The sequence below is a fragment of the Pogona vitticeps genome, chromosome 1, assembly GCF_051106095.1.
Source record: "Pogona vitticeps strain Pit_001003342236 chromosome 1, PviZW2.1, whole genome shotgun sequence".
Classification (NCBI taxonomy): domain Eukaryota; kingdom Metazoa; phylum Chordata; class Lepidosauria; order Squamata; family Agamidae; genus Pogona; species Pogona vitticeps.
Genome location: NC_135783.1, coordinates 20,679,729 through 20,705,212, shown reverse-complemented (window position 1 = coordinate 20,705,212; position 25,484 = coordinate 20,679,729). Strand labels below are relative to the sequence as shown.

Sequence of the window (25,484 nt, the reverse complement as noted above, 5' to 3'; positions counted from 1 at the left end):
CCCACGGGCATTATAACGTTAAGTGATGTGCATCTCAGATGCTCCCAAAAAGATACAGAGACCAACCAACAAATCATTTTACACTGACCTAAACAGGACACCATTCAGCATACTGCAACTTTTAGAGTGTTGTGCTAGTCACACTGCTGTGTCAAAAGAGTGCCTCTGCATTACACAGTTATAGCAATTCAAGACAGGCTTAACTGCCACTCCCATCATATGGAATTCTGGGATTTGTCGTTCAGTTACATAATTAGATGTCTTTGCTAGAGCACTCTAATGCCCTCCTTTGAATTACAATTCCCTCCAAACTACGAACCCCAGGACTCCATAGTAGTTAATCTAGATTCAAACCACTGTTGACTATCTAATGTATATGTATATTCTTTTAAAAGTATGGTATTCTGCTCTGCAGTCATTTGGAGGAAAACTATTTCCCTGTGCTAACCACTATGCAGAATGCCCATCACTCAGGACAACCACCACAAATCTGTAGCTGTATTTTACTGAAAATTCCTTACTTACACGTAGTTTGGACATACCATAAATACTGTAAGCAAATCTGCTTGTTATATTCACTACATCTTTTATTCTTCTTCTTCCTGGCTTTTAAATTAAAGTACATAAAATGTAAATAAACCTATTCTATTACAAGCTTGTGTCACAATAAAATTGTTAGTCTAAAGGTAACACCTGGTCCCTAAATGTTTCCACTGCTACAGTCTGGCTTCCTCCCTATAGTTATTGTCGACCATGTAGCATCCGTGCAAACTAGCCAGTTACTTCAAAACACATGACAATAGACATGTGTTTGTTATGGGTCTTAAATCTGCCCCTATACGGAAAGGCAACTGAACCTATATAAAGAAACCCAAGCAGGCCGGTTTCATCCAGATGTTGCTCGACTGTGGCTCTCCCACCATCCCTCACAAGTAACTATGCTGGTTAGAGCTTGAAGGACCTGAAGCCCGGCAACATCTGGAGGGCCACATGTTGCCCAATTTTGTATTAAAACATCTCTCATGGGGCAGGCCTAGTCAGTCGGTCCAGTCAGTGAGGGACACTCTACAGAGTCTACTTACTGTTCTGCCTTCATCCCCTATGGTTCAGAACACTATAATTCTATGCACGTCTATCCCAGTGCAAACTTGTGGAACACAGTGGGATTTCCTTTCACGTAAACTAACACAAATATTGCACCATGAGTCACCCTGATATCTTGCTCTCCAAATCAGAAGACTCAACACAAAACTTCGCTGCCCCTCAGCTAGCCTTTTTTTTTTCAACACTCACTTCCTGCCACAGCTTGCCGGCCTGACAGTTGCAATACGCCGTGCCCATTCCAGAGCTAAGCCCAACCCTTCCAAGTTTGCTAGCCCAACCCTAAAGTGCCTTATATTTCAAAGGGGTCCCAAGGAAAGAGATGCCTGAGGAAACACAGGCCAGGAAAAAAAATGCGTTAATCTTGAGGGTGCCACAAGTCTCTGCAGCGCTGGAGGCAACCGATTAACAGCGTCTGCCTCTCCAGCCGCCGGACTCCACTCAGCCCGTCTTGCACACTCACCGAGGGGGGGGGGCTTTTCTGGATATTGGCACACCATTGTCCCATTCCTTGGGATGGGACGGTAGCTTTGCCTCACACAGAGGCCAGGATGCGACCTTTCACTTGGACGTCACCGGGTTCAGCAAACATCCGAGGTCAAGCCTTCTGTGGCTGGCAAAGAAGGGGCTTGGCCATCGGGGGCTGCTTTGGAGCTGAATACCGCCGACGGGTGTGTGTGTGTGTGTGGGGGGGTGCCTGACTTTCTGGTGTGGGAACTTGTGGGGGCTGGAAGGGTCGGGCCTCTCCCCTCTCCGCTGCCCGTGCCCAAGCCCCTTTCGCTCCGGGTCGCCCGGCGGGGCGAATGACAGGCGGCGGCGGCGGCGGCTCCTCCTGCTGGGAGTGCCAGGGGAGGCTTCAACAACACGTGCAAAGGGGAGGAAAGGGCACTTCTGAGCATGTGAAGGGCGCTTTCCCCTTTCCTCTCCCCCTCCCACCCGGCCGCTCCACACGAGTATCTGGGGCGGGCAGCAGAGGCAGGGGCGGGGGGGCGTCAGTCAGCCCGGGCACTTTTCGGACGGCGCTGGAGGCGATCGCGTTTCCTTCCCAAGCTTTTGGAGGGCGATCGCTTCTCCGGCCCGCCCCAGCTAAGGAGCCTGCAAGGGGGGGGGAGGCCCTCGCCCCGTCGTCCCGCCACCACCCCCACCCCCCTCTTTTCCCCAGGCGGCGCCGGCGGTACCTTCTTCATGATGCCCGTCTTCCTCTTGCTGAACGTGGTGTAGCGCCGCAGCTTGTTGTCGATAAATTCCATCTTGATCTTTACGCGGCCGCGGGTTTTCTTCCCGGGCTTGGCGCCGCTCACCGCGCCGCTCACCCCGCCGTAGCCCCCCGCCGCTGCCGCCGCCGCCGCTGCTGCCGCCGCCGCCTCGGGCCCCCCGACCACCCCCAGTTCCATGTCACCCAAAGTCCGCTTCATGCCGCGCCGGTCGCCTAGCTCCTCGTCGTCGGCCGAGTCGGAGTCGCCTTCACTGCCGCTGGCCACCGCCGCCGCCGCCGCCGCCGAGGCCACCCCGAGGTCCCGGTCTCGGTCGAAGCGACCCCCGCCGACCGCCCCTTGCCCGCTAGGCGGGCCCGTCGTCCCATTGCCGGGCCCTCGGACTCCCGCAGCCGCGGGGCCGCCTCCAGCGCCGCCGTTGGCTCCGCGGGGGAGTCCGGCCCCTGGCCGGCCCGAGGACGTTCGCGGCAGACCCATGCCCGAGCTCCGGGGCAGGGCAGCAGCGCCGTTCCCGGCCCCGGCCTGGCTGGGTAACATGGTGCCGCTCCCGCCGCCGTTGCCTCCGCCGCCGCCGCTGCCGCCTCCTTCGAAGTACGAGCGGGACTAAAGTGTCGGGTCAGGCCGGCGCTGCCATGGGCCCCAGCGCCGGCTGCTCTGACCCGGCCCGGCCCCCTTCTCTCCGCTGGCCTTCGCCGCCGCCGCTTGCTTGCCTGCCCGTCCGCCTGCCTATCGGCTTGCTCACGCCGGAGTCGGGACCCGCGCCGGCCCGGGGCAAACACCGCCCCCCCCCCGCGCACTACCTTCCCCCCATATAAAGCGATACAATGTTGCCTTTTATGGCGAGGACGCTCCTTATATGGTGCGAGCCGGCGCTTTGCATCTATTGGCCGCCCCCTAGCACCGCTTTCACGCCGTTGGCTGAAGACGGAAAACCTCGGCTTCTCGTTGGCCGGAGGGATAAGGGCTCATTTGCATACATTCCAAAAGCTCTGCGTTCGTGGCGACGTCACCCCGGAGGCGCAGCTCTTAAAGGGAAAGAGCCCTCCTTTAGAGGGAGGAACATGGGAATGTTCGGGGGATAAATGCGGGGAGGGGGAGAGATCAGAAAACGAAGGCGGAAAGTGCGGGTTGAGCACGAGAAAGTAAAACTAACGCTTAGACGTTGTTTACAACAGGGCCCAATACTTGAGAAACTGTCGGATCGATGCCCTCCCCGAGTCTTTCTGGGGCGTTTACTCCCTTGTAAGTTGTGCAAGGGGTGCCCTGGTGAAAACAGAGGGGTTCTAGGACCTGCCCGACACCCGGAGGGTGGGTGGAGGGGGAGGGGCAGGAAGATTGCATTCCCACCAATTCGAAATTCCAACCCAGGGACTAAGAAAAGCAGCCTCTTCCTTCCTGGAGCAGAAAGGGGGCTCGAGGCGCGCGCGGGCAAGCCGGCCGGCCAGCCAGCCAAGCCCGACCTACCTCGTGCCGGCTACGGAAGGGAGCCAGGATCGTGGCCCGGCCCGGCCTCGCCTCGGGGAACAGGCCAGGGCGAGCGGCTCTGCTGCCCCCGGAGCCCCTGAGGAGGGGAAAGAAAGGCTCTCCGCACACCCGTCGCTGACAGCCCAGAGAGCCTGGCGAAATGGCTGTGGGGTTTTTTGTTTTTTTGGGATGGTCATTCCCAGAAAAATCTTCCATAGTTAAGGCCGCTGCCGCGGTGGATGCTGGGAGTTGTAGTCGGAAAAAGAAACACAAAGTTGCCAAATCTGCTTCAGAATAAGCTGTGAGGAGAAATGAGCCGGCTTCAGAGATCTGAAAATGTAAGGATACTGGGAAAGTAACTCATTTTTCCCACTTTCACCTCTCATTTACCAGCCAAAACTCCCATCAGTCTGCTTGCCCGCACAGCAGTAAAGGGAACAATAGCTGTAAGGGTGAGGATGATTTTGTGCTGTCAAATCAATTCCGACTCACAACAACCCTTGTCAAGGGTTTCCCAGGGAGAGAATACTCAGAAGAGGTTCACCGTTCCCTTTTTTCTTTATTTGTTTATTTATTTGTTTATTTATTTATTTATTTATTTATTTATTTATTCAATTTATATCAAATATTTATATCAAATTTATTTATTTATTCGATTTATATCCCACCCATCTGGTATATTCTACCACTCCTGCAACTTGTGCTAGTTGCAGGAGGCCCAGCGGGGAACCGAACTCCCAACCTCTGGTGCCACAGCTTTCAAGATATATTAGAATACTACTGTAATGTGGTTTGATAAATCTCATCTGCTGGTGTTTTTCCATGGCTAAGCAGGGATTCAAGCCTAGGTCTCCCTAGTTTGACACTCATATCTGCTACACAGCATACTGGCTCTCAGTGTTGTGACCTACTCCTGTGAAAATATTAGCAAAATATTTTGGAGCTTAGTTTTAAATAGGCAATTATGAGGCACTGTATAATTAATTACTTACCATCAAGCTGCTTCCAACTTACAGCAACTTTTTCCAGGGTTTTCTAAGTATGTGGTACTCAGCAATAGTTTGCCGTTCCCTTCTTCTGGGGGTGTCTTGGGCCTTTGCAGCGTGCCCAAGGCTACATAGCCTCTCCCAGGAGGCACAATGAGAAACCAGATTCTTGACCTCTGGCTCCTCAACTCCATCTCACTGAGCTATCTAACTAGCTGACTCTAAAGAGGGGGCTGCATCTGGCAGAAATGAGAACTGCAAGGACTAGTTTGTTGACTTCAAGATAAATGATCTCTACTCATAGGAAAATAACCTCCAAGAAAATCTTGAACTCGTGGTCTTAATGCTGTTTCTTCCCCCCATTTTTGTGCAATCCCAGGTCTTTCCAGCTCAAATATAACACACCAGAGGTAATCATCATATTGACCTTTGTCAGTTGGCTGTTCTCAAAATATCGGCTGATGTACCATGTTTTCTGTGTATAAGACAATACTTTTGTCTAAAATTTTTAGATAAAAAATTGAGAGTCGTCTTATACTCAGAAGTAAGGAGCTTTGATCCCTGCTTTCCCCTTCCACTTTTTGTGAAGAAAATGGAGGGGAAAATTACTTTCCTCACAAGAAAGTGGAGGGGGAAAGCAGGAATCAAAGCGCTTTGGTGATTCCTGCTTTCCCCCTCCACTTTCTTGCTGTGATCTGGTTCATCTCGTTCCATGGATGATCCCCAAGTCTGTGCGGGAAAGAGAGACGGAGGCTGTTTTGAATTTTCAACAAGATCTCCTTTATTCTTCAACACTTCTAACTCTACCGTGTCAAATGGATCAATTAAACTTAATTCAGGCAAAACCTTGTAACTTCTCACTCTAACATCAGGAGTTGTCCAGTCACTTCTCACATCGGGGCTGGCCCAGACCGCTCCCTGTCCGTCATGGACCTCAGAGGAGTGCTTCGCACTGCACACACCGTGCCGCAGCAGGGGTGTCTCACCCAATCCCCCTCGTGTTTTTGCCAGAATAAAGAGGGATTGGGTCGAATCACCTTCCGCCCCCCCACGCTGGTTGCAAGGATAAACGACCACCGTCCATTCCAGTGGTTCGAGGTCATACTTTGCTGCGCCTTTCACTTCAGGATCAGGCAGCAGTCCTCCCCCTGTGCGCAGGTTAGGGAATTCTTTCAGCAGTCCAAATAAATTTTCCTGTTCACCTTTTCCCTCTGTCTGGACTGCCTGATCCCTCCTCCCTCCTTTCGGCTCGTCTGTTACCTTAAAAACGTGTGCGCTTTCCCCCTATTTTAACACCTCCTCCCACACAATTAGGTCCAGTTCCTTCCCTTTGCCATCGGCTAGACACACCTCCAACACCGCTTTCCTCTCTATCCCCTCTTGATCTATTTCCACCAACACTCCCTCTATACAGCCATGTTCTTCCTCAACGATGGACATCTCAGAGGATGGCACACTAGCTGCTCCTTCCTCACACTTGCAAAGAAAGGAAATTGGGGTTAGAAAAGTGGGGGTGTCTTGTACATGAGGGCATCTTATACACAGAAAAATACAGTAAATTAATTGACATGTTTTGTATTGGTTGGCTAGACAGATCAGTGAATTAGATGATGATGGGTAGTTCTATTCCCTCTTCCCTGGAGAACAGGCAGTCTGTATAGCCTTGGGCAAGCTGCTGAGTCCTAAGGCACCTCCAGAAGAAGGGGATGATAAACCATTTCCAGGTATTCTATACTTAGGAAACCCTCTAGCAAGATATAGTTACACTTAAAGATCTAGGTTCTTTCATGGCTGCCCTTCCAGGTCTCAGCAGTCTTCTAATATCTTGCCTGCAATCTCCATTTGGATTGATTATTGAACCATGATACCAGAAATCTTGAACTATTTCCATTTCTTCATGATCAACATCAAAATTATCTAATTCTTTCGTTATTGTTTTTATGTTCTTAGTGATCAGGTCTAATCCTACTATTCTACTTTCCCTTTTAACTTTCCTCAGCAGTTGTTTCAAGTCAATGCTATTTTCTGCATTTCTAAATTATTGATGCTTCTTCCCCCAGTTTTCACTCCTGCTCCATTGGATCCACTATTATGTGATCCATCAGAATGCAGAGCTTAGAAATTTTCCTTTTTTGAAGCACCTGGACCAGTGGCCATGCTGAATGTGGGTTTTATTCCAGAATGTGAATTTTAGTCCAGAAATAATAGCCTTTTCAAGCTGTATAAATAGTGCCCATAACAATATAACTCCTTTATCCCTAATAAAAATGCCCGTAGGAATCTCTCCTAATGGCTTGGGCCCAGGTTACCAGAAGAACAGTGTCCTTACATATCTATCTGCTCCGGCATTTCTCTGGGTTTTACAAAAAAGAGGGGAACAATGACTGAGAGGGCGAGGAACTTTTCTATGGTGGCATCTTGGTTACATAGTAGATGGGCTCACCTGGTGCATTTTCCCAGGGTTTCGAGTTCTTAGAACACAATTTAGATGTTTGTTTGTTTTATTAAACTTAGGGCCACCATTCTTTGTTAAGTGAGACATTTTCTGGTAGAAGGAGGCCTACTTCCAGCCAGTTTTCCCAAGGGCACTAACATTTTCCATGTAGGCTTTATTCTAATGTGTGTTTCTTCTTTCATGTTTAAGTTCTGTTATCTTCTACGGTATTGTAAAATGTTATGTGTTGTCGAGTGACCCCTAACAGGGTTTTCAAAGTAAGTGAGATTTTGAAGGAGAGGTTTTACCAGTTCCATTCACCCATGCCATGAGTTTCCATGCCTAAGCGAGAACTTGAGCCTAGACCTCCTGAGTCCATTACACCATACTGGGTATTAAAAAATGCATATTACAAATGAATAAATCTAATTTAAACACACTATGAATTAGAAGCTTCTATAGGTCTTCAGCCAAGCCATATATAAATATGTTCATCTTCTTAGTTCCTAAACACTCCGCTCTTGCAGGTGGTAATGGAAAGTGTGTAGGCTGGTCAGAATCTATCTGAAAAATTATGTGGGTATTAGTCCATTGGTGTCAATAACATTTGCAAATTGACACAAGTTAAGAAGTTGGCATAGGCATTTGCTGTCACAAGCCAAGTCACGCCATTGGCGTGTGCTCTCAAATGCCTGGGCTGACTTCGTAACTTGCAGCATTTCACTGCTGAGATGTACACCAATGTAATTATACTGACAAGCGTAACTAACAGGATTCTAGCTATCGGCAGTATGAGGGGGAAAGGGGGACTGCTTCCCATTGTGTAACATTGGAGCTTGAGGTGACACCTTTTATTGGGAATAGGTTCACAAGCAAAGATAAGTAGAGAAGCAGTGTTGTGGAGTGGTTAAAGCACTGGTCTGGGATATAGGAGATTTAGATCTTTTAACTATAGAGTGAGGACCTTCTGGCCTTCCAGATGGTTTGTCCACCCTTTTCCATTCACTGATGGGGCTTGTGAGCTAAAACCTCTGGAGGGCCAGCGTTGTCCACCCTTATTTTAGCACAGAGCAGGCACTCATCTCTGTCCCACAAGGCTATTTCTGAGCCACTGCCCACTATCATATAAATCCATACAGTAATTTTAAACTGTGCCAAGCAAATAAAGAAATAATACTTCACAATTGTATTGGTCCATAGTTGTGGGGGGGGGGATATCTCTAATCACACACACAGAGAGAATTGTGTAGTGCTCAAATACCACCACAAAATATTGAGGTTCAACAATATTTGACAGAGTTGAGGCTAGGCCTCATTGTGGCTGACAAAGCAGAAGGCACAAATACCATAAGCAGAGCCAGGGTAGACGACAAAGCCAGGAGCAAAAAGTGAGTGTTCAGGCATGCACAAACGTGGAGGGACGGAGGGGAACAGGCAAGCATTCATACATACACCCATCAGGCAAGGTCAGAGGTGGATCTCTGATCCTCCAGCTGTATTAAGGAGGCAGCCAAAAATGGACTGGCCCCATCTTAGATGAGTCACTTACTCTAATAAAGCAGCCGCCACTCTTCTACTAGTAGCATATTATTGCTGGTAAAACAGGCTTTTGGAAATATTATGTGCAGCTGAAATGCACACAGAGGAGATGCACTTTAGTTATGCACGGAGACTTACCATTTCTTCCGCCTTCCAGCAGCAGGAATATTATGAGGCGGTATTTTCTCTCTTATATCTAGCAACCAACTCCAGGGCTTTTGCTGGCATTGCCAACATCTAATTACAGTACTGTATTATCTTTCACACTGCAAAAGAATTCTGCCAGCAGTGAAATGGGCTGGCAATTTACTCAAGCAACGGGGCAAGAGAGATGATAGAGACATACTGCTCAATTAATTTGCAAACAACTTTTTTAAAAGGTACACAGTCTTGGGAAAACTGACTCCTTGCCTTCAGGCACCTTTAGCTCATCTGCTTCTCAGCCTACCCTGTTCTTTCCATTTTATTGCACTTTGTTTCAATATAGTTTGATTATAGATTTCAATGATCTTCAATATAGACTTTAGTGATCTCCCTTGATGGGACAGATCCATGCCCTGTTCTTGTGGCTAATGTTGACTTTTATCTTCCAAAACATCTTTAAAATGTTAAAGATAAAATAAAAAAGGGCTGTTCAGGATTTCCAAAGAAGTAGCTGTGTTAGTGTGTCTCAGCATGTTGATGTCAGTAAAGGGAGCGGAAGGCAAAATGTTGCAACATTTTAAAGACTAACAGATTGATTTCAACATGAGCTTTTCTGAATCTGAATCCCCTTCTCCACACTGTGGATTCTGAGCTCCCAAAAGCCCACACTAAAATAAATCTGTTAGTCCTTAAAATGTTACAGTATTTTGCTTCCCCATCTCTGATTTTCCTAATTTGCTCTTTCGAACGTTCACCATTCCTTTTGAGAAGTAATTAGTTAATAATAATTATTTCCAAAGCTCAAGCACTGTGATCTACAGGGCGGATTTGATTTAAATCACTCACTATTCAGAAAGAGTTGATTTAATCACATGGATTTTCGTTCTACCAGACTGCAACCTTGCTTATTATATATAGTGTTATTACCTATTTTTCACCTCCTCCGTGGCCATCTGGACTTGACGTCCACTAATGCTTTATCTCTTGACATTCTTGGGTGCTTAAAAGTATACACATTCAATGAGAAGCAAGGGCTTGGCTTTACCAACGCAAAGTTATGGAGGGACAAAGCTGCCATTCAGAGGGAATCAGCATTACTCAGGGAAACAATCCAATCCTGGGGAATCCAATCCTTCATGGATTGCTGCCTTGTCGTGGTGAAGGGGCTTGAGTAATTCAGAGAAGCTATAGGCTATGCCGTGCAGGGACACCCAAGACGGACAGGACATAGTGGAGAGTTCTGACTAAATGCGATCCACCTGGAGCAGGAACTGGCAAGCCACTCCAGTATCTATGCCAAGAAAACTCAATGGACAGAAACAAAAGGCTAAAATATATGATGCTGGAAGATGGGACCCTCAGGTCGGAAGGCGTCCAACATGCTACTGAGGAAGAGCAGAGGACAAGTACAAGTAGCTCCAGAGCTAATGAAGTGGTTGGGCCAAAGCCGAAAGGACGCTCAGCTGTGAAGTGAAATGAAAGTCGAATGTTGCAAAGAAAAATACTGCATAGGAAGCTGGAATGGAAGATCTATGAACCTTGGGAAGCTGGATGTGGTCAAACAGGAGATGGCAAGAATAAACATTGACATTCTGGGTGTCAGTGAATTCAATTCAGACAATTATATCTACTATTGTGGGCAAGAATCCCGTAGAAGAAATGGAATAGCCCTCATAATCAACAAAAGAGTGGGAAAAGCTGTACTGGGATACAATCTCAAAAATGATAGAATGATTTCAATACAAATCCAAGGCAGACCTTTCAACATCACAGTAATTCTATGAAGACTTACACCACCTTCTAGAACTGACACCAAAGAAAGATGTTCTTATCATTATAGGGGACCGGAATGCTAAAGTAGGGAGTCAAGAGATAAAAGGAACAACAGGTAAGTTTGGCCTTGGAATTCAAAACAAAGCAGGACAAAGGCTAATAAAGTTTTGTCAAGAGAACAAGCTGGTTATCACAAACACTCTTTTCCAACAACACAAGAGGCGACTCTACACATAGACATCACCAGATGGGCAATACCGAAATCAGATTGATTACCGTATGTTCTCCTCAGCCTAAGGTGGAGAAGCTCTATACAGTCAGCAAAAACAAGACCTGGAGATGATTGTGGCTCTGATCATCAGTTTCTTATAGTAAAATTCAAACTTAAACTGAAGAAAGTAGGAAAAACCACTGGGCCAGTCAGGTGTAATCTAAACCAAATCCCTTATAAGTACACAGTGGAAGTGAAGAACAGATTTAAGGAACTAGAGTTGGTAGACAGAGTGCCTGAAGAACTATGGATGGAGGCTTGTAACATTGTCCAGGAGGCAGCGACAAAAACCATCCCAAAGAAAAGGAAATGCAAGAAAGCAAAGTGGCTGTTCAACGAGGCCTTACAAATAGCAGAGTAGAAAAGGGAAACAAAATGCAAGGGAGATAGGGAAAGTTACAGAAAATGGAATGTAGACTTCCAAAGAACAACAAGGAGAGACAAGAGGGCCTTCTTAAACAAACAGTGCAAAGAAATAGAGGAAAATAATAGAAAGGGAAAAACCAGAGATATGCTCAAGAAAATTGGAGATATTAAAGGAACATTTTGTGCAAAGATGGACATGATAAAGGACAAAAATGGGAGGGACCTTACAGAAGCAGAAGACACCAAGAAGAGGTGGCAAGAATACACAGAGGATGGTTGTTGTGGGTTTTTTGGGCTCTTTGGCCGTGTTCTGAAGGTTGTTATTCCTAACGTTTTGCCAGTCTCTGTGGTCGGCATCTTCAGAGGACAGCACCATCTCCTGAAAACGACAAAAGCTGATCTCACAGCCATAAATACTCAACTCCCAAGCAAACTACACCAGAGCACAGAGTGCTGTCCTCTGAAGATGCCGGCCACAGAGACTGGCGAAACGTTAGGAAGAACAACCTTCAGAACACGGCCAAAGAGCCCGAATAATCCACAACAACCATTAGATCCCGGCTGTGAAAGCCTTCGCGAATACATTAAATACACAGAGGAATTATACCAGAAAGATCTGGATGTCCTGGACCAGTGGTTCTTAACCTTTTTGAAAGAAACGCCCCCTTGAGCCATTGAGGAAGTTATCATCGCCCCCCTCCCTGCGGCCATGATATCTTATTTATTTATTTATTTATTTATTTATTTATTCATTCATTCATTCATTCATTCATTCATTCATTCATTCATTCATTTAAGACACTTAAATCCAATGACCCCTGAAAACAAAATTAAATTCCAAGAAAATGAAATGCCCCTCAAAAAGCAACATTTAATGATTTAGTTGCAAGTGAATTTTAAGATGCAAAAAGAAATATAAAAAGGGCATAAAAACAAATGCAGGAATTAAAAATTTCAAGACAAAAAGTCAAACTAAATTAAAATGGGAGAAAAATATATATTCATGCACACTGTAAAAAGGGTGCAGCCATCTTCACAGGTTGGGCTTGCTCCAGCGCCCCCCTACCGCCCCCCTTCTGCTCCAGCGCCCCCACACCGCCCCTTTTCGTTCTACCGCCCCCCTGAAAAATGAAATCGCCCCCTGGGGGGCATTATCGCCCACGTTAAGAACCACTGTCCTGGACAACACAGATAGTGTGGTTGCTGACACTGAGCCAGACATCCTGGAGAGTGAAGTCAAGTGGGCCTTAGAAAGCATAGCTCACAACAAGGCCAGTGGAGGTGATGGCATTCCAGTTGGAACTATTTAAAATCTTAAAAGACGATGCTGTTAAGGTGCTACACTCAATATGCCAGTAAGTTTGGAAAACTCAGCAGTGGCCAGAGGAGTGGAAAAGAACAGTCTACATCCCAATCCCAAAGAAGGGCAGTACCAAAGGATGCTCCAACTACCGTACAATTGCATTCATTTCACATGCTAGCAAGGTTGTGCTCAAAATCCTACAATTATGTTCAAAATCCTACAGGTATCATCAGTATGTGGATCAAGAACTCCCAGAAGTAGAAGCTGGATTTCGAAGGGGCAGAGGAACTAGAAACCAAATTGCTAACATGTGCTGGATTATAGAGAAAGCCAGAGAGTTCCAGAAAAACATCTACTTCTGCTTCATTGACTACGCAAAAGCCTTTGACTGTATAGACCACAGCAAACTATGGCAAGTCCTTAAAGAAATGGGAGTGCCTCACCACCTTATCTGTCTCCTGAGAAATCTATATGTGGGACAGGAAACAACAGTGAGAACTGGATATGGAACAACTGAGTGGTTCAAAATTGGGAAAGGAGTACAACAAGGCTGTATATTGTCACCCTGCTTATTTAACTTATATGCAGAATACATCATGCGGAAGGCTGGACTGGAGGAATCCCAAACCGGAATTAAGATTGCCGGAAGAAGAAATATCAACAACCTCAGATATGCAGATGATACCACATTGATGGTAGAAAGCGAGGAGAAATGAAGGAACCTCGTAATGAGGGTGAAAGAGGAGAGCGCCAAAAATGGCCTGAAGCTCAACATCAAAAAAACTAAGATCATGGCCACTGGCCCCATCACCTCCTGGCAAACAGAAGAGGAAGATATGGAGGCAGTGACAGATTTTACTTTCTTGGGCTTCATGATCGCTGCAGATGGTGACAGAGGCCATGAAATTAAAAGACACCTGCTTCTTGGGAGGAAAGCAATGACAAACCTAGACAGCATCCTAAAAAGCAGAGACATCACCTTGCCAACAACGGCCCACATAGTCAAAGCTATGGCTTTTCCAGTAGTGATGTATGGAAGTGAGAGCTGGACCCTAAAGAAAGCTGACTGCCGAAGTATTGATGTCTTTGAATTGTGGTGCTGGAGGAGGCTCTTGAGAGTCCCCTGGACTGCAAGGAGAACAAATCTACCAATTCTAAAGGAAATCAACCCTGAGTGCTCACTGGAAGGATAGATCCTGAAGCTGAGGCTCCAATACTTTGGCCATCTAATGAGAAGAAAAGACTCCGTAGAAAAGACCCTGATGTTAGGAAAGTGTGAGGGCAAGAGGAGAAGGGGGCGACAGAGGATGAGATGGTTGGACAGTGTCATCGAAGCTACCAGAATGAATTTGACACAACTCCGGGAGGCAGTGGAAGATAGGAGGGCCTGGCGTGCTGTGGTCCATGGGGTCACGAAGAGTCGGACACGACTAAACGAAGACGAGGTTAGCTCGCCTTTGCCAAGGTCTTGCTCACATCATCCCTGTTCTGTAATGAGATTGTTGAACTGGAACACATTTTAATTTCCCAGAGGCTAGTCTCCTCTGGGTAAATCTGCCCTCCAATGTAGAAGGCTTGGTCTACCAACAGTGCAGGCAGACCAGCCCTGTGCATAAATGCTAGCACCTGGTCTTCCATATCCAGGCTGAGTGTGAAGCATATTGGTGCTCTGACAGGAAGACTTGGTCTACCCATTGCTGTTGTTGGGTGTGTGTGTGTGTCAGTCAGCCACCTGGTCGGGAAAGTGATGCTTCCTGCTTCTCCTTGTACAGGCCAGAGACTTTGTCTACCAAAGACCTAGGTTGATCTCCCTCTGCTGCTTTAGGATGCTTGGTACATTGACCATCCTTCCTCTGCTCCCTCTAGTGGTTTGGTCTAGGACGATTCTAGTAGATTCTAATCTAAACGAAACTACTGTACTCTGGGCGGCTTACAGTCCGAGCATATAAAACCAAGAATTAAAACAAACAATATCAAAACAAAAGAGAGAGAGATGAGCAAATTCAAGATGGTAAAACGCAAGTATTTATGCAGTTCGTGCAAGAAGAACTATAATGTGTCTTTGGATGACACTAGAGAGTCATCTGTGTTTGGAACCAAAGAAAAAGGCTAAGAAACATTCTCCATAAGTGTGCAAGGAGTTCACCAGAACACACAGATAATGTGGGTGGGCTCTGTACGTTTTCCATTGGTAGACCCGCTCCTAACGTATGGATGACAGGACTGCCTGTACAAATACTACAGTGGGGATCCCCATTCTGACCCCTTGTGGAGCCATTAATCTAGTAAGGGGGAGGATATCGCTCAAATGGAACTTGAATTTTAGTAATCAGGATTCAGAGGATGCAGTCTTTTTGCCTGAAGAGTAGAATATGGAATAGTTTAGGACTGATTATGATGAATTATAGTTCTCATCGGCTTCTGATCTGGCTTGTTGTGAAGTGAGATGGGACTAGTAGTTCAAAAATACCTGGGGGGGGCACAGGTTCCCCACCCAGGAAGTAACCTGTGGTTGGCAAGTGGACACTACTCTGATGGATAACATCTCTTTTGGGAAGTCTTTTGATCTAAAGATCTATGGGCGTACTAAAAATAGTAAATGACGATAAATGTGTATTCCATACTGTCCTGATGTTGGTTGCCAACACATACCAAATCTCTGCCTTTATTGAAAACCTATCCCACAGTCTTATAACTCAGATCTGTGCAGCTGGGGCTGACATTAACGGCCCTTGAAGCTATTTAGGATAAGGGGTTCAGGCTCTGGAGATCTGGCATACTTTCCCCCAAATTATAAGGAGGAGTCTTAAAAGGCCAACTGTGCTAGGCAGAATTATTTTCAAAAGAAACAGAAAGGATTAGCGGAACGAAAACCCAAGTAATGTAAATGCAGTTTTTAACACCCCATATTTTAAAACCCATTTCCTATCAAAGCTAGATAGAATTGTGTAAACTTGGCTATATGCTAATTTGGAAGCTGCTTTCTCTGACAACCTTTCCTTCTTAGCCTCCAGCATTTTGCATTCAGAATGGCAAGTCTACATTTCAAGGCAGGGGGTCATAGGCAGTATGGTAGCTTTGTTTGAGCATTGGACCAAGACTGGTAAACTCTGAATTCAAATCCACACTTGGCTGTGAGGCAAACAGCAAACCTTGGACCACTTACTATCTTGTACCCTAACCTGCCTCAGTGGATTGTTGCCAGGCTAAAAATGGAAACGAAAATCATGTACACTGCCTTGAACTTACCAGAGGTGCAGTTGAACTAGAACACAGAGTTCTAACTCCTGTCCTCTGAAGATGCCGGGCACAGAGACTGGCGAAACATTAGGAAGAAAAATATTAAGAACACGGCCAAACAGCCTGGAAAAACCCACAACAACCATGTGTTTGGACCCCTTATCTGCGGGGGAATCATTTTCCAGCCCTCTCCCGTGCAGATGCTGAAAAAACACAGATTATAGCAAATGCTATTTCAGTGAGAGCTGGACCATAAAGAAGGCTTTTGAATTGTGGTGTTGGAGGCGACTCTTTGAGAGTCCCCTGGACTGCAAAGAGAACAAACCTATCCATTCTGAAGGAAATCAAGCCTGAGTGCTCACTGGAAGGACAGATCCTGAAGTTGAGGCTCCAGTACTTTGACCATCTCATGAGAAGAGAAGACTCTCTGGAAAAGACCCTGATGTTGGGAAAGTGTGAAGGCAAGAGGAGAAGGGGACGACAGAGGACGAGATGGTTGGATAGTGTCATTGAAGCAACCAACATGAATTTGATCCAGCTCTGCGAGGCAGTGGAAGTCAGGAGGGCCTGGCGTGCTCTGGTCCATGGGGTCACGAAGAGTCGGGCACGACGTAACGACTAAACAACAACAACAATCTCAGCACAGTCTCTGGCTCCCTCTGGTGGCCAGTTCTGGTAACTTCTTATTTAGAAATATATACTGTACTGCTGGGATTTTTCTTTTAATATTTTCAATGTTTTCAGAACATGGATAAATTAATCAGTGGATACTGATCCCATGGAATTGGGGGTCCTAATGTATAACAAATACATATTATATAGAAATATATGTCCTCTGAGAGATTTGTCTTGTCTTAAATTTAGAAATAGTTGGTGGCTAGTGCCCAACAGGGTGGAGAAAATGGGCAGCCTATGGTAGGCAGAGCCAGTGTGTGGCAGTTACCTGCAGCAATAACCCATTGCACACACAAAAAGGAAAACTGGGGAAAAGTAACTTGTAAAGTGGATCCTTTAAGCTAGGAGGGAGAAGATCCACAAGGCAACCCAACAGCATTTTTCTGTTTCAGCAACGAGCCCTATGTGTACAAAAAAAGAAGAAGCAAAGGCAAATGATTTCCAAGGTTGTTAGTGCAAAGCAAGGAGGTTGAGCTCTCATTTCGGCATATGGCTCCCTCTCTGTCGCTTACTATAAGCAGAGAGGGCCCCATCTAGATTGGTCAGATCTGTCTGGATAGAGGAATACCGTGTTTCTCCAAAAATAAGACAGGGTTTTATATTAATTTTTGCTCCAAAAAAAAACACTTATTTTCAGGGGATGTTTTATTTTAAAGTCATGTTTTCTTCCAGTTGCTGCACCATGGTGGAGGGCGGGGTTTCACTTAACTGGGGCTTATTTTGGGGGTAGGACTTTTAAAAATATTTCTTAATTAATACAAAATAAACCTACTACTACACCAAAAAATCTATATAAAATACAAAACAATACAATACAATAAAATACAATTACCCATGTGCACCCATCACCTTCAGGACTAGCATTACACTTCATTCCATCCATTTTCACTCCAAAATTTCATTGTTTCTTCCCTCGGTGTAAACCCCCTCCCTCTCCGAAATACATGTTCCAAAAATACATTCCATATTTTCTTAAAATCATTATTTTTCATTTGGCCTCTACTTATTTGCATATCACATGTCAGTTTATCGTTAATTGCCATCTCCCATAATTCTCTGTACCATTCCTCCAAGTTAAATTGATTATCATTTCTCCAGTTTCTTGCAAAAATTATCCTTGCTGCCGTAATCATTATTACAATTAAATCCTTATTTTCTTTCAGCAATTGATCTTTCTTAATCAGATTCAATAAGGCTATTAATGGAGACATTTGAATATTCAATCCAATAATTTCAGGATATTTCTTTAAATATTAAATTCCATTCTTTCTTTTTTCACATAACCACCACATATGTAAATACGTCCCCTTCTCTTTTTTACAGCTCCAACATAATGTTGACACACTTTTATCTGTTATATTCATTTTGACCGGCGTTAAATACCACCTCCATATTACTTTACAGCAATTTTCTTTTATCCTTACTGACATGTTCTTCATAATTCTCTGATCTCATATTTTATCCCATTCTTCTCCCATTGCTTCTTTATCCAAATCATTTTGCCATTGCATTTTTAATCCTAGAATACCCTGTTCAACTTGGATTAATAATTTATATATTTGGCTTACAGTTCCTTTTCTTTCTGTCTTTTCCTCCAATTTCAATCTTTTTTCTATAATCTCTTCAAATTTTGTCGTTTTTCTACCTTTCCCTTCTTTAGTACTGTATACCATTCACTTGTCCACCTTTCTAATTGGATTGGGGGTAGGACTTATAGTGGTGCCTTGACTTATGAACACCCCGACGTACGAACATTTCAGCTTATGAACAGCTCCGTTTGCAAAATTTTGCTTTGACATGCGAACAGAGCTTTGACTTATGAACAAAAACAAACTGCAGGAAAGCAGGAAATGGACTTTGGACTGCCTGGTACTACCTGCTAATGTAATTTTAAAATGTAAAAGTTGGCTTAAAAGGTGCATGGTTTGGTTTAAAGCTGCTTGGTTTTAACGGTGTTCTGTTTTAAAAGTGTTTGTTCCCTCCCTCCCTCCTTTCCTGCCCTTAGGTTTTAACAAAGTCATTTATCTTAGTTTTTTTTTAAAAAAAAATCTCCCCCTAGTGGTAGAGGACAGATTAACCCGTTTTGCACTAGTTCCTATGGGAACTAATGCTTTGACTTACAAACAGCCCCTCTACGTACAAACAAACAAAAAAACAGCCGGAATGGATTAATCGGGTTTCGATGCATTCCTGTGGGAAGTGCTGATTTGACTTATGAACATTTTGACTTACGAACATCTTCTGGGATGGATTAAGTTCATAAGTCGAGGCACCACTCTACAAGCATCCTGAAAAATCATGCTAGGGCTTATTTTCAGGTTAGGTCTTTTTTTCGGGTAAACAGGGTAAGCCGCCTTCTGGAAAAGTTTTATGTGCAAGCCTGTCACCATTTGGGGTCATTGGGTGCATGTTGATAAATATACAGTAGACGATAGCTTTAAGATATACATGCTTTATGAGCTGTACATGTCTGCTTCTGTGACAGACATGGCTTTGCTAAAAACGCATGAAAACTTGGCAACATCTTAGTTCCTGTCTTGGGTAGTAGACACACAATAAACACTGCATATATTTTACATGGCAATTTCTTTGGAGAGTCACACATTAGAAAGAAAGGGTTAGATCCAGATTTGGTCAGTCTCAGCATCCTACACCCAGTGATACGGATACTTTCCTTGATTGTAACCAACATAACTCCCACTGATTTCCATGGGCGTACATGAAGCATGACTAAGCCTTGATCCGAACTATTGCAGATGACCTGATGATGCAATTTTCAACCAGTTTCGCGAGTCCAGGGATGGAAAATAAGCCATCTACTGCCAAGATCTATTTTTAAAAAAGTAAAATTGGAGGAGGAATTCTGCTTTTAACCATGTGTTCTCAACAGAGCAAACAATAATGCAACGGGGAAGTCAAATATCTGCACCTCTCCAGAGCCAGTTCACTATATAAGAAGTTTTTCCAGCCTAGAAATGGCCCAATACGAGTAGGTACAACCTCCCTCCAACCACGCCAGACACCCTTCTTTGCTCACAACTTGACAGTTGTGCACAAATCTAATGAGGTTTGACGATCTGGTTCCCACAGCAACCATCCAGAGCTCTATAGTTAATGTGACACTTTGCAGGCTGCTAAATTTATTTCATAATATTATTTCTTGCTGCCTTCTGTGGCTGTAGTTATGCTGCCATCGGGATGTGGGCAGAAAATATGCCTTCCAAAGAAGTATCCTTGATGGGGGGGGGGGGAATCATGGACCCTTTTTTACGACATCAGAAGGATGCGTACTCCGAGTGTGCCAGGCTCTCTAGTGAGAAATGGATCCGTGGGGCAACTTTCCTACCGTTGTATTAAAAGCCCCTTCCAGAAGTGCACCAAGTTCTACAGCGGGACTAGGGAGCTCATTGTCCTTAAGGTGTTGCTGGACTACAATGCCCATTAGCCCCAGGTAGCACAGCAAATCGGGAAGGATGGTGGGGAGTGCTGAAGGCCCATGCATGCATGCACACGCATGCACACATTTGCAAGCTTTCTGTCTTGCAATGTGTGCAGTAGGTCTATTCAGAACTAGTGTACATAAAAAGCATCTGGCAACCTTTTGGGGCTACAGCTTTGGGGACCCCACAGCCCACAGGAGTCTGGGAGCTGTAGTCAAACTAGGAACTCTTCCAAGCACTGGTCAGACCTTTCTGGGGCCCCTTCACTTCAACAGGCAGGTGGGCCATGACACTTCCAAACTATCCACCTGGAACTTGTCTTTCAGCATACGAACATCCTCATATCTTATTTATGACCTTCGCACAGAAGGGGGGAACTACAAGCATGAAAATCCAAGGTGTTGCTTATACGTTTTGGGCCATGAGGTGTATGCTTCCCTTTGCACCTCATGGATCTAGCAATTCTAGCAGATGGTAGATAGGTGGAAGAGGAATGAATTTTCCCCCAGCAATTGTCCCCCGTTTTAATGTAATGGGATCTGACTGGACCAGTTAAGATACATGAGGTTTACAACAGACCAATCGGTGGTAGAGATGTCAACCTGCTAAAACTGATTCATAGATATGGACTCAACACCTTTGTGGGATTGAGGAGAGGGTCATGACTATGGAGATAAGGGCTGGCACTTCAGAATGTCTGATCTTCTGCCCCACCCTGCTGGTTTCGTTGTTTGTTTTAATTAGGATGGCATAAGCATTCGATCATGTTATTCCTTACCCTGTAATGCTGAAATAAAAGTGCTCTGGCTTGCTGTGTCTGTTGCTGCCGCCGCCATATGCATCAAGTTGCTCCTGACTTATAGCAACCCTATGAAGGAGCACTCTCCAAAATGTTCTGTCCTCCACAATACTGCTCAGCTCGCGTAAATTCAAACCTATGGCTTCCTTTATGAGTCAAGCCATCTTGTGTGTGGTTTCCCTCTTTTCCTGCTGCCTTCCACCTCTCCCAGCGTTATTGTCTTTCCCAGAGAATCCTGTCTCCTCATGCCCAAAGTAGGACAGCCTCCATTTTGACATTTTTGCCTCCAGAGATTGTTCAAGCTTGATTTGATCTAGGACCCAATTGTTCATCTTTCCGTCAGTCCAGGGTATCCGCAAAGCTCTCCTCCATAACTACATTTCGAATGAACTGATTTTTTCCCCGTCAGCTTTTTTAACTGTGCAGCTTTCACACCCACACATGGTGAAATGCCAGAGTGTGGATGATCTTGGTGCTGGTCTCCAATGACACATCCTTACACTTGGTGATCTTTTCTAATTCCTTCATTGCTGTCATTCCTAGTCTCCCTCTTCTTTTGATTTCTTGGCTGCAGTCCCCAGGAGGACTGATGATTGGATCAAGGTATACAAAATCTCACTGCCTATTTCAATTCAACTTGTTTCATCCAGTTCTGCTTCTTGCTGGGAGCCGTATCCTCTCCACTACGAACGACAAGAGCCAGGTCTGATTCCATTACCACCAGCTCCTAAAAAACTTGCACAGTTGTTCATTTTCTTGGGCTTTAACATGGACCCAGTCAATCATCCGTCCTTTCCCAGTTCAGTAAATCATGAACTGTGCTTTTTCTACAAATACCTAAAGACTATTGGTGAGGTGAGGCTCTCCTGAATTCTCTTCACTCATAGCAACGCGTGTCGGATTTGGAGCTGCAGAGAAAATGTAAATTCAGAGTTCTGGACAGTCCAAAATGTCTGTGGCCAAGAAGAACTTGAGAACATACAGGACAGTTGGGAGGAAAAGTGAAAACCTCCAAAGCATCACATCACCAAATGCTGTATACATTCATCTGTAACCTGTATCATCTATATAGAATAAAAGACAATATGTGTCCTTGTGTGGCTGCCCCACTTCGTTCCCCTCGCTCGCTTCTGCAATGATGTCACAGAATATTCGCAAATAAACACTAGCAGTGGAAGGTAGAGATCAATTGTAATAGTTTTACAATACTGACAATCAGCTAAGGTGGGAGGGGTCAAAAATCAAGGAACGGGGCACTGAATTGCATTGTGGTCTGGATAGGGCTGCCAGATTCAAACCCAGAAAGCAGTCGCTTGCTTTAAAATGCACATAACCCCCCCCCAAAAAAATTGTACCTTGACAAAGAGAAAAGGCAGGAACAGTCTGTCAGCTGGTACAGTGGGGTCTCTACTTAAGAACTTAATCCATATTGGAAGGTGGTTCTCAAGTGGAAAAGTTCTTATGTAGAATCTGCATTTCCCATAGGAATGCATTGAAAACCATTTAATCCGTATCTGCTCTTTTCCGTCCATAGAAACTAATGGGAAGCTGCTATTCCCCCTTCTGCCACTAGAGGGGGATATTTTTTCTTTTTTTCCTTAGGTCAGGGAACAGTGTTAAAAGCACTTCTGACGAAGCTAATTTTGAAGCAATGGACTGAAAACCAATTAATCCGTTCTGGCTGTTTTTTTGTTATGTAGAGGTGCGTTTGTACATTGAAGCATTAGTTCCCATAGGAACTAATGCAAAGCTGGTTAATACATACTCTACCACTAGGGGGAGAATTTTTTTTAACCTAAGATGACCTAAGGTTAAAAAAAGAGCAGGAAAGGGTTTTTTTTCCTGTTCTTATCTTGGATTTCTGTTCTCAAGTAGAAGCAAAATTTAGCAAACGGAGCTGTTCTTAAGTAGAATTGTTCTTAAGTAGGGACGTTCTTAAGTAGAGACCCCACTGTACCTTCCCCTCCTTGACCTGCTATAATTTGTCTTGGTTCTAAGAATGCTGCAGAGAAGCCGACTGCACAGAAGGGCCGAGGAAGGAACAAACGGAGAACTCCGCAGGCTCATGACATAACCCACAAGAAGGTTCGCTGGGCTTTAAAAGTTGGTGCCCAGGAAAGAACACAAAATTGCTAGTGTTTTGCCACCAAGTACCCTCCAGATGTGTTGGGCTTGGCTAGCACATCTGCACCATATACGTGTCACCATGATGGAGATGGTAGGATAAGAAACCCAAAATGTTTGCAAGAGATTTCAAATAAGCCACATCTCAGGGTGGTGATTACTATCAGAAGGGAAAAAAAAACACTTAGAAATAGTATTATTGTTCTGCTCCACAGCATGTAATAAAGCTGTTTCTAGATCCAGAAGCTGGGTCAGAAAGAGGTTAATTCGCAATATGTATACGATCAGGTGCTCTGATTAAGAGATCATATAGCACAGTGCCCTCATGTGGTCAATCAAGCAAAGGCATCTTTGGGTCTTGAGATACTCCGATGATTAGAATAAGCTAGCCCACAGTACAGGACGAATAAAATAGGATGTAACTAAGATGCAAAAGGGACGTCATGGTGCTGTGGGTTAAACCGCAGAATGAGTCCCCGTCGCTTGTCCCAGCTCCTGAAAGCATACAAAATGCAAAAATGCAAGTAGATAAATAGGTACCGCCACAGTGGGAAGGTAATGGCGTTCTGGGTCTAGTTGCGCTGGCCACGTGACCACGGAAGATTGTTTTCGGACAAATACTAGAGATGAGCACCACCCCCTAGAGTCAGACACAACTAGACAAACTGTCAAGGGGAACCTTTACCTTTACCTAAGATGCAGATTAATTTTAAAATGGAGGAGAAAGCACCAATTTTTTTAAAAGGCACATCTCTGTCCTTTTACTCTATAGTGCACAGCAGAAACACAAACTGATGCACAATCCTGTGTCGTTAAAATTAATTCTGATTTCTGGTGACCCTTTTCAGGGTTTTCCAGGAAGAGAATACTCAGAAGTGGTTTGCCATTCCCTTCTTCTGTGGGGTGCCCTGGGACTGTGACGCTTGACCAAGGCCACACAGACTGGCTCTACTTGCAGGAGACACAGTGGGGATTTGAACTCTCAGACTTTGGCTCTGCAGCCAGAAACGTAAAGCACTGATCCATTCAGTGAGCTGGAGCAAATTAAAAGCCAGCTTCATTTGGTAATTTGACGTGCCTTTGTGGAATTATTCAGTTTGTTGAGGTTGTCTTATGCAGTTCTGGGGTGCATAGCTTTACATTCTGTAATTTCCAGAAATGATCTGAAATCCAGTGAAGAATGTTTAGCAGCATTTCCTGTAGATTTTGGTCTGTTGAAGGTACACCTCAGGGTTATTAATGAGATATTCAACAGTATGATTACCATAGCATACTATTATTCCTGCTACCCTTGCCACTCTTTAAAGTCGTACAGTTAAACTCTGGGTTGTAACCTTTCTATAATGCCTATGGGAAGGGATGGAGCACCCTACTGTGCTCTGTGTTCTCTGCCATACGAGGAGGAACAAACCAAGTAGATGTGGATTCACTTAATCAACTTAAATCTGGCCTATCTCCAGCCCTTTCAGTCTGGTTAACCAAGCCATACCATATCCCTTTCATGGAATTCTCATCAGCCCATGCCCCTCATTTAACTCTATTCCAGGCTATTTCTTCCAGCCTACTCTGTCCCTCGAATCCTTGCACAAGTTAGAGAAGCAGGCTTTCTGAATACACCTGTAGATGTGTGCTATGTGCCATCAAGTACAATCAACTTATGGTAACCCTAATAAGGTTTCAAGAGTATGTGAAAATAAAAGCAGCCTTGGATTCCCTTGCCTCCGGCAACGCACCTGGGAAGGATAACATCCCCACTGAAGTGCTGTAAAGAGATCATCGCCACTGAGCTGTATGAAATCTTCTGTCATTGCTGGAGGGAAGGTGGAGTACCACAGGACATGAAGGATGCAAACATCGTCACATTGTGCAAGAAGAAAGGTGACAGGGGCGACTGCAATAACTACCGTGGCATCTCTCTTCTCAGCGTTGTAGGGAAGCTGCTTGCCTGTGTTGTACTGAAGAGACTCCAGGTGCTTGCAGACAGAGTCTATCCAGAATCACAGTGTGGATTTCGAGCTAATAGATCCACCACTGACATGGTATTCTCCTTCAGACAGTTGCAGGAGAAATGCAGGGAAGAGCAACAGCCACTCTTAGTGGCCTTCATAGATCTTACAAAAACTTGTGACTTGGTTAGCAAGGACAGCCTTTTTAAAATACTTCCCAAGATTGGATGTCCACCTCGACTCCTTAACATCATCATGTCCTTTCATGAGGGAATGAAGGGCATTGTAGTTTTTGATGGCTCAACATCAGATCCCTTTGACATCGGAAGAGGAGTGAAACAGGGCTGTGTCCTCGCACCAACGCTTTTTGGGATCTTTTTTGCTGTCATGCTGAAGCATGCCTTTGGAACTGCAACAGAAGATGTCTGTCTCCGGACTAGATCAGATGGAAAGCTCTTTAATCTCTCTAGATTGAGAGTGAAGACCAAAATCCATCTGAAATGCATGCGGGACTTCCTCTTCTCCGATGATACAGCTGTTGTTGCCCATTTTGCCAAAGACCTCCAACAACTCATGAATCATTTTAGTAAACCCTGCCAAGATTTTGGATTAACAATCAGCCTGAAGAAAACGCAAGTCATAGGCCAGAGTGTGGACTCACCTCC

At 44.9% G+C, this 25,484-nt stretch overlaps 1 protein-coding gene across 5 annotated transcripts in view; it reads right to left on the bottom strand.

Moving 5' to 3' along the window:
* The window catches only part of SRF (serum response factor), an 84,438-nt gene extending 81,434 nt beyond the window's left edge, over positions 1-3,004 (bottom strand). For all 5 annotated transcript variants that reach the window (XM_020796927.3, XM_020796930.3, XM_020796929.3 and 2 more), the window contains exon 1: positions 2,280-3,004. In XM_020796927.3, coding sequence (XP_020652586.3) covers positions 2,280-2,852 — 573 coding nt within the window. In that variant the 5' untranslated portion in view covers positions 2,853-3,004. The remainder of the gene's footprint in view (positions 1-2,279) is intronic.
* Positions 3,005-25,484: the final 22,480 nt, after the last annotated feature.